Here is a 17,306-nt window from a genome sequence, read left to right as displayed (position 1 = left end):
GTGTAATAAATGTTATGTAATAAAATGTGTTTGAATTCTATGTTGTACAGTGGAGCTCGTATTTTAAGACATTTATTCGTTTTGAATTTTCATTTGTATAATGCATTCAACCTCTAAATCATTCCAAAAAGTCCACACATTATTTAAATATAGTTTTTATGCTTATATTTCAATAGTAAGTCATTATGACCTAGAATGATTAACGACGACCGAGTGACCCAAACAAAAAAAGTAAAAACATAACATTGATGATTTTTTGATAGGAACATAATAAGTAATTGTTGGTAGTTGTGATAAACTTTCTTTAAATCGCGTGCTTAAACAAAACGTGAATTCATTAGATCTAGTCAGTCGGAAATATTCTATCAACTTATTATATAAATGCATATTTGGATACCTTATTGTTAGTTGTTAGTTGTATACATAAACATATAAAGCAATTAAAGGTAAAACAAGATATACAAACAAATTAACTATAGTAGCAGACTACGGAGAACAGCATCCACTCATTAGGCATTCAATTCAATGGTGTCTAGCATTGAATAAAGGAATATTTTACCAATCATTTGTTTTTTAATGTCCTGTACCATGTCAGGCATATGCCATTTGTTATGAAATATCGTTTCTATGTATGTTGACATTTGCTTTTATTGCACTTCAGTGTTTCATTTTTCCATTGTTTTCCTCTTATAGTTGATGGGTTTCCCTCTCTTTTAGGTTGTAACCCGAATTTGTTTCCTGCAAATCGATTTATAACTTTTGAACAGCGGTTTACTACTGTTGCCTTTATTAAACGAATAGGTTTAGAAATAAAAAGGAAGTGAAATTTGAAATTTACATATTAGAATAACAAATCAGTTTAATTATCTCAAATTATAGACGTCATAGAGTGTTCAAATAATAGTTTCTCCGACTTTCCTATGATTTAAGTCGATACCCTTTTCGCTTTTTGAAATAAATATACATCTAAAATTATACCTTTTTATTTACTTTTGTTTCAAAAATACAGAATGAATTGGTAAAAACCAAACATTTCTAACATTTTAAACAAACAAATCTGTAAATGTCTGCAATATCAAGCTATAATGAACGTCAAACACTTGGACTAGTGACCATTCAGCACAAATAAAAGGAGCGATATCCTTACAAAGGACGTATAATACACATTATCGCTTTTAGATTAATAGTACAGTGATTGCCAAAACGTTTGATAAGCTTGGTTGCTGGGATGAAATCGTACATCTAAAAGAACTTTTGTCGATCTCTGTCTTGGGGTCGTTTTAACATAACTATAAAACGCAAGTCGATCTTTTTATTTTTTGTGAGTTATTGACCCGTCCAAAAATGTGTTAAGTTTTCTTATGTATGACATTTTGATGAGTGAATCTGCAATGCTGTGAATTCCACTAAACAAGTAAGTATACAGATTTATTATTTAATTTGAGTATTATTGATAGAAATAGAAACAGATGCATTTTGAACGACAATAACGATGCTGATTTGAATATTTAAGAGAATTAAATACATAAAGCAGATTAAAGGCATGCAGATAAATAGAATTAACCCATATTAGAATAACCTCACAAGTAATGAATCGAAAGAGACAGAAGAAAGAAAATACTGAACAATAAATTCTAAATTGAAAATGGATTTTTATATTTAATCCTATAATCTGGTCAGTAAAAGATCAGAAGATCGCCATGCAAAATAACTTAACGGGACTTTACAAAATATTTTTCAAAGCATACTTGTTATATTGTTTGACAAGTAACTAACCATTTAAAATTTAAAAAGTAACAAAAAATGACAATTGGAATATAAACTATATATATATTGTACTATGCTCACGGAATCGTAACATTATGCAAAGAAAGTGAAAACGTCCTAGATAAATAGGTAAATAAAAGTGGTATTTTGGTACAAACAGCTATTGTATGGATAAATACTTTTTAATTACCTATCTCTACCTTTAAAATTTGCTGTACACAGTGGAGTAAAAGTGATATTTTGACAGCTTGTATTATATTCTTTTCACAATACCTAATATCTTCCTTTGCATGAAGTTCGTTAAAATTTTTAGACAATTATGTGTTTTATGTGGTTATCTGACGTTTGAACTGAATATAGTGACATAGTTCAATATAGTCGCGCAGAGGAATTAAAATTCTCAAAGTTGTAAGTTTAATTTTAGATCCTGTATTTTATTTAAATGATAATGTGCTAAATTGAAATAACACTTTTCAATAAAGAAAAATTGATACATATTTTTTTAATAGTTTAAAGCCACCTGAACACGACAAAAATTATTTAATTTAAATAATATACTAACAAATGTGATTTTTGCAATTCTAAAACATTTCTCAATTTTAAACGTAAAGAGTTATTTACTAACAAACTTGAAACTCAACAAATTATGTTATAATTAACTCGCCATACTTTAAAAATGATTTTTTTTTCTGTGTAAATTTGTAGTCAGTTACTGGAAATAACCTTTTAAATGGCAATTTATGATGTTATGTCTTATGATTGACTAATTGTTACTTACTTGAAGCACAGTGACAAGTATGTCATATATATTCCATGAACAATTGATACGATATGTAGATATTCTGAATAGTGGACCAAGCGACGGGAATGACAGAACATATGATTACCTCAGGGTATACTAGATAAGGTGAAGTTATTTACCTTTGCAACAGGCAAACTTCAGACCCTTGTCTTGTTTCTTTGACATGCAAAGAGCGTAGCATGTCATCTATGCTATGCATTGGATTTAACGACACTGTACCGACCGGACGTGGCTGCGCGCATGCCGTTCATTACCCATGACGTCCTTTTTTGGAAAGGGTTTAAATGTTTAGCCTTGTTGAAATAAGGCCAAGTTGATCATAGTTCTATGCCCAGTTTCTCTGCCATGGGTGTTTTGCAGTTATATTTAATTTTTCATTGAAAGATAAACGTTGAAGAAAAACGGAAAATGTACAAATAAAATTTAGAATGGAAATGGGGAATATGTCAAAGAGATGTAACAACCCGACCAAAGAGTAGACGACAGACGAAGGCCAACAATGGGTCTTCAACGCAGCGAGAAAATATCGCACCCGGATGTGGTCCTCAGCTGGCCCCTAAATAAAATTGTGTACTAGTTCAGTGAAAATGAACTTCACATAAAACATCAAAACATATGAAGGAACTAAAATGATATAACATACAAGACTAACAAAGGCCAGAAGCTCTGACTTGGGACAGGCGCAAAAATGTGGTGGGGTTAAACATGTTTGTGAGATCTCAGCCCTTCCCCTATACTTCTAGCCAATATAGTTTATGTTTTTTCAAAACATTAAAGGAACTAAAATGAAATAAAATACAAGACTAACAAAGGCTAGAGGCTCTGACTTAGGACAGGTGTAAAAATGCGGCGAGGTTAAACATGTTTGTGAGATCTCAACCCTTTCCCTATACTTCTAGCCAATGTAGTTTTAATCTTTCAAAATTAAGTATATTTGCTGCGATCAATTTTTTTTACGTGAGGCAATTTTAAAAACATTCATTTTACATTTTTTCACATTTGAATACTGAAGAAAGAAATTGGTAACTTGATACGTTAAATATTTGAGAGGCGATCGTTTAAATGAGGATTAAACGAGATTTTCAAACATTTACAAAACTTCATCTGCACACTAAACCTAAATAAGATTGGTAGTCTTTTTATCGAAGTGTTTGTATTCTATTTTATGTGTTCTTGACAGTTGTATTGCTTTTGGAGTGTGTTTGTCAATAGGGACTCATTATTAAACTTTCGGCTAAGATAAAAAATAACCAAACTTACTCATTACATTAATTATAAATTACGGATTTAAATGCCACCTTACACAATTTATCTGACGATATTTGATTCAGATCTATGGATGGATTGGTGTTTGCTTTACGCCGCATTGGGGGAAGGCTATATCGCGGCAGTTTAATTCAGAGAGTGCTGTGACGAATTTATAAGGATTTTAAACAGTGATTACGTCAACACGTGATTTTTCGCATCTTCCTTTACCTTTCTTTTCTAGTATTTCAATATGATTTAGTACAGATTTTTTATTTGTATGATGATAGATAAGACTTCATTCACAAAGCGGCCCCTTGGATTATGAACAGTTAATGAAGTGAAAGAAGATTATGTCCTAATTAGGACACGAATTACCCCGTTCTCAAACTAAGCAATTTACTAATTAAAAATTGGCATACCTCTTTCACAATAAATCAATCGCAGCCGGGCAGAGGACGTTTGCGCTTTTTTACCTGTAAAACGATAGGACATTTGCGCTTCAAATACTATGGACATTTGGGCTTTAAATTTTAAATCACCTGAATTAAATTGACCGGACATTTGCGCTTTTTACCTGTAGTCGTCCACTTGTAATTTTAATAGAAGAAATACTAGTATTACGTAGATGACAAATGGTGCTGAATCCTTCCATGCCCACTTTAATTAACAGTTCTACTTACTCATTATGCCAAACCAAAATATTTTTGAAAAATATCATTTAACAACAGTCGGTGAATTACATTACGATTTGATATTGATGAACAGGCACCCCAGAATTGAGAAACATTTGAAATATGGGCGAAATACAGAAAAAAAGTCAGAACAGATAACAAGAGCTATTTTTTTTTCAGTCCTTGGGGTTCAGATATCAAGCGAAAACTTACCTGTGATGAATGTACGTGTTTTCATGTCTTCTAGAGAATGTTTTCTTTTACTAGATTTAGCTGTATATAAACTTTGATCAATATGCCATGAAATGTGGTATGCAATGATTTTAAAACTTTAACTCTGCCAGGTCAAGCCAGCCGGTTCCAAGCCCAGATAAAAATGGATATTCATAAAAACTAAATATTGCAAAAGCGCAAATGTCCTATGTAAGAAGCACAAATGGCCTTTTTTGAAAAGCGCAAATGTCCTATGATTTGAAGCGCAAGTGTCCAAAAATAAAAGCGCAAATGTCCTATGAAAAAGCGAAAACGTCCCTCACCGTCGCAGCCCAAATTTCAACTATGTATGTTAATTGTGGTTCTTTGCGATATATGCGAGTTTCATAAAATTCTGTCACCTTTAAAGACATTCATTTTACATTTTTTCCAGATTTAAATATTGAAGAAAGTAATTGGTAACTTGATACGTTAAATATTTGAGAGGCGATCGTTTAAATGAGGATTAAACGATATTTTCAAACATTTACAAAACTTCATATGCACACTAAACCTAAATAAGATTGTTAGTCTTTTTATCAAAGTGTTTGTAGTCTGTATTATGTGTTCTTGACAGTTGTATTGCTTTTGGAGTGTGTTTGTCAATAAGAACTCATTATTAAACTTTTAGCTAAGTTCAAAACTAACCAAACTTACTCATTATAGTAATTATAAATAACGGATTTAAATGCCACCTTACACAATTTATCTGACGATATTTGATTCAGGTATATCGGTGGATTGATGTTTACTTTACGCCGCATCGAGGTAAAAGGCTATATAGCGGCAGTTTAGTTCAGAGAGTGCTGTGAAGAATTTATAAGGATGAAATAATGATAACTTCGTCATGTGATTTTTCTCGTCTTCCTTTACATTAACTTTTTTTTAGTATTTCTGAATGGTATAATACAGTTTTTTATTTGTATGATGAATTAATAGATAAAACTTCATTCACAAAGCGTCCACTTGAATTGTGAACAGTTAATAAAAATAAAAGAAGATTATGTCTTAATTAGGACACAAATGACCCCGTTCTCAAACTAAGCAATTTACTAATTAAAAATTGGAGTACCTTTCTTACGATAAAAGAGGAACGAAAGATACCAAAGGGACAGTCAAACTCATAAATCTAAAACAAACTGACAACGCCATGGCTAAAAATGAAAAAGACAAACAAACAACAGCACACACGACACAACATAGAAAACTAAAGAATAAACAACACGAACCCCACCAAAAAACTAGGGGTGATCTCAGGTGCTCCGGAAGGGTAAGCAGATCCTGCTCCACATGCAGCACCCGTCGTGTTGCTTATGTGATAACAAATCCGGTAAATAGTCTAATTCGGTGGTCACATTCATGAAAGGGAAGGGGATTGTAGTTACGACGTAAGGAACATATCCGATATCATTTGTGAAACGGTTATTCCATAACGGTCAACCAATTCGTGATGGCGTCCGTAAAATTTACGAAGGGATGATTTCAACTTCACCATTTGGAACTCTTGGTTTAATAGCTTCCTTGTGAGCAGCAACCCTCTATCAAGAAAATCATGACAGGAAATGCAAGCACGGGAATATCGTATCAATTTGGAGATATATACCCCGTATGCAGGTGCTGCTGGAATGTTGCTACTTAGAAATGAAAAGTTCACAATTGGAAAGCTGAAATCATCTCTTTTGTCGTAAAGTTTTGTTTTCAACCGACCCTCATTGTCAATTTCTAGATGTAAGTCAAGATATGAGGCCGACTTAACTGTATCTGTAGTATCCTTTATCTCTAGCTCGATTGGATAGATGCGTTCCACATAGTCACCAAATTTTGAATTATTTAGTGAAAGAACATCATCTATATAGCGAAAAGTAGAGTTAAAGGATATTGCTAACTTCTTTCTTCCTAAGAAGTTCCTGCATGAAGTCAGCCTCATAATAATAAAGAAACAAGTCGGCAAGTAGAGGGGCACAGTTTGTTCCAATAAATGACTCGCAGCCCATATTCAAACAGTGTAAGTAAGTTGCGGTTCTTTGGGTTATATACGAGTTTCATAAAATTTTACATTTGTGTCTTATTTTCTTATTACAGACATGGCTACGTCAGCATCGTGGACTTTATGGAAGAGGCTCCCTCCAAGATACCAGCTAAGTGTTCGAACATTCGTTGATGAAGACGATCTAATTCGACACTCACCACCAGGATCTCCGAAAACACAGAGACGGGGATCTCCTCGACATCCTCGCAGTGAAAATAAGTCTCCAAGACCACCAATTACTTCGCCAACGCCTGCCAATAAAAGATCAATTCAAAATATACCTGATATCTCAGAAAATGAAAACCACATTGAAAGGCCAGTTAGTCCATCGGGATCTTATTTTCCATACAGAAAATCGGGATATATTGATCATTTTAAAACTCAACAACGAGTTAATTCAGCTCGAGCAATGATGGTAGCAGACGACAGGTCACGTTCTCCGTCACCAAACGGTAGAATGAGTAAGACGTCTGCTCCGGAAGCAAAAATTAATAAAGACACTTCAATGGCAACAACAGAAATCCAGCATTCGATTAAGCGTTGTGAGCACCACAAAGTGAAAACTGGTGAGGAAGATCAAGATACATATCTCCAGTACTCTAACAAAATAGAACAAAGGAAATATTTGGTGCGAGAAACGGATGAGGGAACTATGTATATTGACAAAGGGAAAATCATATATTTCAGAAGATATAAATCAAGTCCAGTGTCACAAACGTCCAATTTTACGCGCTATAATGATGGCGGATATCTTGCCAGTATTCGAAGAGAATATTTGACCAAACCACGATTATTGGCCATGGGACCAAAGCGAAAAACTTTTAAAGATGAAACAAAAGTTTTCGAAGAGAGAGAAAATTATAATCGAAAAGTGGCAAATATACTCGACTATTACAGCTACCCGGATGAGGATAGTATTTCGTTAGATGATCTTACTAAGTACACATCATCTGGAAGAAAGGTAAATTCTCCTCGTAAACAAGCTAGTATGTCGCCAAAAAATGTTAAACGAATATATTTTGCCTATCCTAAATCGGAACATGAAGTTCGTCCAGTACCAGTTCCAGATATGCAGACTGATCCCGGTTCGTATTTCAAAGTCAATCAGCAATCAAAACTTCACGACAGAAATTTTTATTTGAAGACTCCCGGTCACAAATCTTCTTTCCGTGAGACAAACATTCTAGACTGCGCATGCGGTATGTGTAGAATAGAAATGCAGCTGGCTTTAATGGCCCAAGCAGAGACAGAAAGTCATGCAAAGTTTCAACAATCAAAGATGCTTAAAGTTAAATCGTTTAATAAGGAGAATGATGTTGCTAACAATAAAACTGAGATGACCGAAAGTGACCTTAAACTTGACCTTTCGTCCATCAACAAAGAAGCTGCTAAGGCATCTAACATTCAGATACAAACGGACAATAATACCACCAAACAAGAGCAGTCAGAAGCTAGGAAAGATGGAAAAGAAAACAAACAAGAGCAAACATTAACTGTTACTATTCCGAAAATGGAAACCAACAGAGAGATAAGTGAGGTTGCGAGAGAAAACGAGGTTAATACTGAAACGGTTCAGCCATTGGAGTAGTGATCAATGCGCATCTTCCATTATAGTGGCAAGCGAAAACGAGGTTAATACTGAAATGGTTCAGTCATTGGAATAGTGTTCAATGCTCATCTTCCATCTAATATAAGGAATACTCATACAATCCTAAACAAGTGCTATAATTGTTTATAGATATTTGCCTTTTTAAAATAGTTTGTGGGAATTTGAATTTTAGTTGTAAAATATATTTTAATTATTTGACATGTGTGAATATTCAGGAAAATGATATCCAGTCAACGCTTTGAAATTCAGCAGTTTTTTGACAGTATGATGCTGCTAAACAAATATGTAGAATTTGGAAAGGTGTTCTTAAGTTGATAATTTTTTTTTAGAGCTAGCGCTATTCAATAAACTGTAATAACTGATTTTTGTTATGGCATTGATCATCTAGAAATTGGTAAATAAAAAAAATAGGTAAGAATTTTTCAGGGAGGAAAATAAGAAAGCGTGGATTTTTATTTTTATTTCATTTTTTGTTTGTTGATTTAAAAAAAAAATTGTTGGTTTGCCAAATTTTATTGGGTCTTTCCACTTTTCCGTGGAAAGACCTATTGGTTTTCTTTCGATTATTATTTTTTTTTTTTCCTTCCACCTAATTTTTTTTTCCTTCGCAGTTTTTTTGTTTAGATGTTTAGATGTTGCTTAGACATTTGGAATATGATATCGAACAGTTTACAGAGGCGGATTTAGGGGGGGGCCTTTTTGGGAAAAAAATTGGTTGCTTATATAGGGAATCACTGAAGCGTGACTGGAGCGGGCCCCCTCTTAGGTAAGTCAGTGGGCCCCCACTTATGAAAATTTCTGGATCCGCCACTGGTTTATACGCTTTTAAAACTGACACCGCTTAACCGAATACTTTCCAATATAAGAGTTATCTCCCCGAACACTGTTTTTCTTGTGATCTCTAAGGCTTCGCAACCGTATAAGAAACCGACAAATTTATTTTATCAAATTCCTCGTTATATCCTCAGGATGTTCTGTTTTATTTTGACCGAAGCCGTATATAGATTCCATATGAGAGTTTTCCCCCTTTTATGTTTGATATAAGTAATATGCATTTCTAACTGTTAAACCATAAGTGATAGAGACCTAGGGTCTTCAGATTTGAGGTCCTTGGTCCAAAAAATTGAAAATGAGGTCAAGGTCAAAGGTCAAGGTCATGTTCAAAATTGATTTTTGCTTATTTTCACTGATTTTCAGATACCGTATGACATATCGACAAATAATTTTTCATAAATTGTTAGTTGCGATGTCCTTACTTGTATATTTTAGTTGAAAGGGTGTGCACACAATAAATGGGAGCTTTTGCCCATCTTAGATTTAGAATTACACGTAAAGTGATATTACTCTCTAACCAAACATATTCAAGACCTCGGGTCTTTTGATTTAAGGTCCTTGGTTCGTGAAATTGAGGTCAAGGTCATAGGTTAATAGGACGTTCTAGATTTTGACCTTTGCTTTAAATTCATATTTATACATCATGAAGCCATAGGAACTAACATTTTAAACTGATTTTTCATATTTCAATATCAAAATAGATCTTTACTAATGGAAAGACCTTCAATTGTTCTCTGAATAATTGGCTTTTAATTATAGTTTATTTTTGTTAGGGGGTAGGTCACGGTTAAAAATCATGGAATCTATCCGTTCGATTTATTTTGTTTCAAAGATAAAATGTAAATTACACTGTTCTTAACAAAACATACATAAGGGATCAGCCATTGAACTTCAAACAGGGGGAGGGGGTATGGTTTTTTGTTTAAGTCAGACAATTTTATTTAGTGTTTCATCGCTATCAATACCATAAATATCCCCTTTTTAGCTCACCTGACCTGAAAGGTCTAGTGAGCTTTTCTCATCACTTGGCGTCCGTCGTCCGTCGTCCGTAAACTTTTACAAAATCTTCTCCTCTGAGACTACTGGGCCAAATTTAACCAAACTTGGCCACATTCATCCTTGGGGTATCTAGTTTAAAAAATGTGTCCGATGACATGGCCATCAAAACAAGATGGCCGCCATGGCTAAAAATAGAACACAGGGGTAAAATGTATATTTTGGCTTATATCTTTAAAACGAAAGCATTTAGAGGAAATCTGACAGGTGTTAAATTGTTGATCAGTTCAAGATCTATCTGCCCTGAAATTTTCAGACGAATCGGACAACCTATTGTTGGGTTGCTGCCCCTGAATTGGTAATTTTAAGGAATTTTGCAGTTTTTGGTTATTATCTTGAATACTATTATAGATAGAGATAAACTGTAAACAGCAATAATGTTCAGCAAAATAAGACCTACAAATAAGTCAACATGACCAAAATTGTCAGTCAACCCCTTAAGGAGTTATTGCCCTTTGTAGTCAATTTTAACAACTTTTTGGTCATTTTTTGTAACTTGTACAAAAATCTTCTTCTCTAAAACTACTGGGCAAAATTTAAACTAGCTTGGCCACAATCATAATTGTGGTATATTGTTTTAAAAATGTGTCCGATGACCCCACCTACCAAACAAAATGGCCGACATGGCTAAAATTAGGACATAGTGGTAAAATGCAGTTTTTGCTTTATATCTTTGAAACTAAGACATTTAGGGCAAATCTAAATAAAAATCGGTCATATAATAATTCAGTAATATTTCTTTTTATAAGGATTTTAGTTGAAATGTTTTTTTTTTTTAGATTAAACTAATTTTTGTCCAATATTTGTATGTGTCTATGCGAGTTTTCAGACTACTTCTCTATCTTTTTAGCACTGATGGTTTTATTTTACAAATACGTATTTATTAAATTCTTTAAAAATTATAAGACCATTGTACCTCGGATTCTAATCGGTTTCTAATCTATAAAGGTGTTTTAGATTTTAGAAAACTTTTGTCCATAAGAAACTATCCCTCGGCCTATCCCCCCTTTTCCCCTATGTCTATAAAGGGTTTATTCCTTATGTTTGTGTGTTTTTTTAATCTGAGTGTTATTTTGATTCAGCAGACCATTTTGAAATGAACATTTCCCGGCATCATTTTAACTGCCTAAACAGTTCGTAAATAGTGTGTATTTGTATAAAAGACGCCACTGTGCAGAAACGTCAAAATGGCGCCCTTGGACATAATGGCTAGACATAGGGAATGCTTCCGAAAAAAATTGTAAGGTCATCATGTTTGTATAACCACCCGAATCATTTAGCCATTTGTATGAACTTATAGTTTGTATCTTATAAATATGTTAGTTTTGTATTATAAATGCACATTTAGTATTTATACAACATGTTTCACCTAAGGAATGGACAAAAATTACGATTGGACATTGTGGCTAGACATTCGATTTTTTAAAATTCTACTTCAAGAAAAAGTTTTTTTTACATTTAAAACTTTGGAAATGTTTATCTTTTTCAGAACTTTCTATTGGGTATACTTTTAGAATGATTTTATTACTTTATAGGGATAATAATAAAACTGAAATGTTGATAAACTTTTCTCATAACACAATAAGACAGGTTCCTCTGCTGAATATTTCGTTGAAGGCTTGCTTCAAATTTCAGCCAATACCAAAAAACGGGTATGATGTTATAATAGAAATCTAATAGGAAGCTGATATACTTAATTTCGCAAATTTTATGTGCAAAATTACAACGGAACATAGAAAAATGCATTTTACTTAATTTAAAATGTTACGCCGGACATGCAATTTTTAACGTAAAAGTAAGATTTGTGTGTTCAATAAAATAAATGTATGGTGCAAAAATTTATAGAATTAACTTAAAATAAGAAAAACATGTCCGGGCCTTTCTGTAGATATATGGATATTGGGTGATTTTATTTTGTATAGGCAAATGGTTGCTGTTCTTAAATCATATAATAACATAATATTAATCCGAACGCATTACCGTGCGTAACGTCACAGTTAGTACGTATCGAAACGTATCAATGCGGAGTGAAAACGTGAGTCTACACGTACTAATACATAGCAAAACGTGATAAAAACGTAGCACACACCTAAAAAAACCTAGTTTTCAAAATAACGGGACACTTTTGTTCAAAATGTAGTTGAAACGTAGACTTTTAAACGTAGTAAAACTTGACAGTGTGACTTGCGGCTTGAGCAACCAACATTTAACAATCATATACGTACTTACTTTTCCCTTGACTAGACGATTTGGTTAACCTATGATTTTCGAAGAATTTTTTGTTCGATATTTTCTCCTCAGTAGCAATGTGAAAGAATGTCTTGGGTATCTAAGCATTAAATCGATGATTTATTTGGTCATATATTCCTTTAAGTTAATACGATGGCAATTAAAATTCATTGCTTTTGGTTGATTTATAAAAGTGAGGATTAAACGTCATTTTTATGATTATGATGAACTCCTACGATTTCAACCTTAATTATAAAATAACAAGGGCTAATGGACCACAGACTATGGGCCAACAGATTTAAACCATTTACAGCGAATTATTCTCCGATTCTCTGTGAATCATTGTTGCTATCTAATTATCAATCTTTTTTGCAATTTAGGTAATCTTGAATTTATGTAAAGTATGCTTATTCTTTAAAGATATTTTACTTATTTTCCATGCATGTTTGTAATATATATTATAAAGAGATTTGGCTTATGTATTTGGTATAGTTATTATGATCTATCAAAAACAAAAATACTGGATATCAAATGAATTTAAGCTAGTTACAACACTAATGATGCCTGTATAAGGGAAAGCAACAGCTGGTTCAGTCGTCACATTTCTCATATGGTTTAACCATCAGTCATCTTCTTGTCGTCAACTTATAGATATATTTAATTAATCTAAATGTTTCCCTAATATAGATGAATATTTAAGATGGCATATAATCTGAAAACCGATTTTTTGACAGAATACATCTGCACTAGCAAAGGGTTACAATCCACTCCACTCCTCTCAAGGAGTAGAGTGAATCGTAACCCTTGGCTAGCAAAGATGGACAGAATGATGAAGTTGAAGAGAGAGGTCCTTGATAATACAAGGTCAATTGTTCATACTTGAAAGTCTCGTTACGTTGAACAGACACTAAGATCACTGATGTAAAGTGTTTACGACGTATATGTTCTTTCCTGGTTTGACGCACTACAGAATGTATTTAAGTCGAACTTTTATCAAGTACATGTATTAATACATGTTAACAGCGACTTAAACTATGCGTGTTATATATGCTGTGTACAAGATGTAAATTTGTACAAATTATAATTTGTAGTGTTTTTGTCCATAGCTAGAAATCTGAATTCCAGTGGCTTTCATTGGTCGGTTGAAGGTCACACTGTGTCGCATATTTGTCATGTTGTCTTTATGGATAGCTGTTTCATTTGGCAACTATATCACATCTCCTCTTTTTATATGTTGTTTGTACAGGTGCTTTGAAATTTGTGATGTTTTTATGTGACGTGGTCTGAATTTTATTTTAACCTTTTCATCTTTGTGTTATTCTCTATAAGAGATGTAGGAGATATGACTCCACATTTATTTTTCCTATATACCTTAACTACAAGGTTTATAGGGAAAAAATTATGTGTTCAAGGTACTGTAGTAGCAGATCCAGAACTTTTTATAAGGGGGAGGGGACACTGACTGCCTTAAGAGGAGGGCCACTCCGATCATGCATCAGTTATTCCCTATATAATCAACCAATTTTCCCCACAAATGGAGACTTAGACCCCCAGACTTTCCTTTGGATTCGCCTATGTCCTAAACCTTAATAATCCTGACTGTCAGAGATCTATATATTTTGCCAGGTTCGTGTGTTGTTCTACATATATAAAATTGAGATGAAATGGTCTTATACATTTTCAAATCCATAGCTTAAAACCGTATTAGACACCACTAAATCATGCATTGCTCAACTGTTTTTGAACCGTCTGAAATTCTTATATAATGAAACTTGACAAATAAAACATATTTTACATTTCTTTGTTTAATTCTGACAATTCTTTTTTTCATTAAAAGCTCATAGGATGCTCACATGACATACCTATGCAATATTGATATTTATTGTCCCATGTTTGCAATATTTTTGTTTTCTTTAAGGAAATGCATCTAGTGTGTTCTAATGAAATCATATCTTCTGTGCCTAGTTAAAAAAATGTTTTTATTGTTAAAATACAGCGTTTTAAGGATGTTCGCTACTCTGTTTAAAAATAACAAACTTTTAAAAAGACTGTTATAAATTGATAGTATATAAATAAAGGAACGATTAAAGTAGAAAAAATGAAGGGTCCTTGTGCTATTTTTAAGGTAATGGCAATTGTAATTTTGGCGGGAAATGAATCTCTATACATCTACAAAATAGCACAAACACTATGTGAAAATAATCTTTACCCTTTATTAACTCTCGCACACACAACAAGATAGCTACTATTGAAAGCATTCATCCCAATATTATTGACTAATGGCAATAAAACAAATTTGCTTGATCAAACAATGTGTCTTTCAATTTTGCATTGCTCATTGCTCATTGCTCACAGTGCATCATCTTGACCTTCTGAGCATACTTCCCCTGGTCAGAATTCCCTATCTACTACCACTTTCAAGATACAAGGTAATACATTACTGTTAAGACACACTGTTCTATTTTAGTTATTGCAGCAATGTTGCTTACTAGACCAGAATATAATTAAGACTACAACATGGACATACTAAGGGCTGTATGTGTCACGTTTGGTTTATATTGGTTTGTTATATTTTGATAGGTTATAACTAAATTAAACAGTCAATATTTCGTTGGTTGTACTTTTCATGATTTTGGCAAAATTGCTTAACTGCATTTTATCGTTTCCCTTTTGTTGACAATGGCGGAGGTGGTGGATAGTATGCGGGTCATATCATAAAGATTTTTTTTAAGTGTAGATGCCGTAAGGATCTCTTCGGCTGAGTTTGATTGAAAAGAGTCAAACAGTTTCAGAGTTGCACAGTCTTCATTTTTACGATGATGGATTTCTGGAAACGAAATAACACCATGTGAGCAAAAATGACATATAGTTTTCGATTTGTCATGTAAGCGCCTTTCTTTTTTTCGGACCCTTCTTAAATTTTGATGAAGAGTTCCATTAATAAGAATACAACAGATGTGTTTTATATTCAGTTATGATTGAAATAGAGATCATTTTCGTCAGGCGGACACGTAAAAATAAACTTGTATAATTTCTTGTCATAAACTTTTCAATATGTTCAAATTTGCATGTTCATGTGGTCTTCAGAACAACAGAATTGACTTATGGGTCCAATATGCAGAAAACTCTAAAACATGTGAAGATAATCAACATCATTTCCTATCACCTGTATGCACCTTTCGGTATTTGTCGGATTCTCATATCTGAAATGGGCGAGCTTTTTTGGGGGGAAGGGGGGGGGGGGGCTTGTAAAAAATACCAATAGTTTGACTTGACGTGTGTACAGAACCTTCCTTTTCCATCCGATACAATACGAATTTGTACTCCATTAATCAATACATTGTTCGAGTTCAATAATCAGAAAAATGCATAAAAGAGGGATTATTTCTTTGTCGTCATGATTGAGCCTAAATTTGTAATCCGATCAACTTCACATTTTGATGAAGGTTTCCGATAATCATGTTAAATGGGGTTTATAACGTTTATAATGGCATTTAGAGTGTCCTTTTACCATTATATCATCCACTTAGACCCCGTTTACACTGGCAACGAAATTGAATCGATCTTTATATAAATCGATCTTAAAAAGACCAGTCCAACTCTAGAGGTAGACTTTTTAAGTCCGATGTAAGATCGATCTTACCCGTTTACACTGGACCAAAGATCGATCTTTACTAGATCGATCTTAGTAAAGATCAATCTTTTTTGTCAGTGTAAACGGGGTCTTAGAAAGGGTCAAAATATATCAAGGCCCATTGCAATCCAAAAAAACATAGTCATGATAATATATACTATAGATAAATTATAGGCAAATTTGTAATATATCGGATCGTCTGAAATTAACGATACTACACTTTAATACTTGTCATAATACATGTAATAGTCTGAAGTTTACGCAATGGTACTGATAAAAAATACATGACATACATATACGAATAAGATGAAATAATATCGTTTTAAATTAAAAACATTTCAGCGCATCAACTGGCATGACTGGTCTTCGTCAGTGTCGACATTTTTTTTCTCAAATAGAAATAAAATAATCTGAGATTTGTTTTTCTACTTTCACATGTTTAATGTTTAAGATGATGTTTACGGTAGTATATTTTCTACCCAGAGGTGGATCCAGCCATTTAAAAAAAAAGGGGGGTCCCAACCCAGGATAAAAGGGGGGGGGTTCCAACTATATATCCCCATTCAAATGCATTGATCGGCCAAAATAAGGGGGTTCCAACCCCCGGACCCCCCCCCCCTTTCTGGATCCGCCACTGTATCCATATAAGGTAGCTTTTTTATTTTTATCTGATTAATTTAATCTTGAACTTTATAATATTGAAATTTTGTGAAAATACTAATAATTGGCTTAGTTGTTTCAAAATAGTTTTGATCACTTTATCATGCTTATGAGAAAATAGTTTGTTTCGTGTTATATAATATAACGGAAGTAACAATACTGCCATCCAGAGATGCACCCAGAACATGGCAATGTTTACAATACAAAACATCAATAAAAAATTAGCAATTTATTAACTTTGAGTTACGACTTCATAAATCATTCACATTTACATACCCGCTTTTCACAAATATATAAAGATAAATATATTATATGCACACATTTATCACATTTAAGACACAATTCAGTCATTAATCACTTCATCTGCTGCTCAGCAAGTAGTTGCCTCCCACCGAAATCAAATAAATGTCCTGGAATTGATAATCTGGAATCGGAACTTGGCGAATGTTTATGTTTATCCCTACGTGAACGAGACGGATGAGGCTTTGGCGATGGATGTCTTCTAGGATCATCGT

At 33.4% G+C, this 17,306-nt stretch overlaps 1 protein-coding gene across 2 annotated transcripts; it reads left to right on the top strand.

Annotated features, from left to right (window-relative positions):
• Positions 1–1,216: 1,216 nt before the first annotated feature.
• Positions 1,217–12,979, top strand: LOC143073647 (uncharacterized). Of its 2 annotated transcripts, none has more exons than XM_076249336.1 (2): positions 1,217–1,414; positions 6,823–12,979. In XM_076249336.1, exon 2 carries the CDS (start codon positions 6,825–6,827, stop codon positions 8,355–8,357), a length of 1,533 nt encoding a protein of 510 aa, XP_076105451.1. In that variant the 5' UTR covers positions 1,217–1,414; positions 6,823–6,824; the 3' UTR covers positions 8,358–12,979. The 2 variants fall into 2 exon arrangements, with proteins under 2 accessions (XP_076105451.1, XP_076105452.1); XM_076249337.1 differs by lacking the exon at positions 1,217–1,414 and adding an exon at positions 2,025–2,175.
• Positions 12,980–17,306: the final 4,327 nt, after the last annotated feature.

The sequence above is a fragment of the Mytilus galloprovincialis genome, chromosome 4, assembly GCF_965363235.1.
Source record: "Mytilus galloprovincialis chromosome 4, xbMytGall1.hap1.1, whole genome shotgun sequence".
NCBI classification, from domain to species: domain Eukaryota; kingdom Metazoa; phylum Mollusca; class Bivalvia; order Mytilida; family Mytilidae; genus Mytilus; species Mytilus galloprovincialis.
Note: the sequence above shows the minus strand (reverse complement) of the source record. Positions and strands in the feature narration are given on the sequence as shown.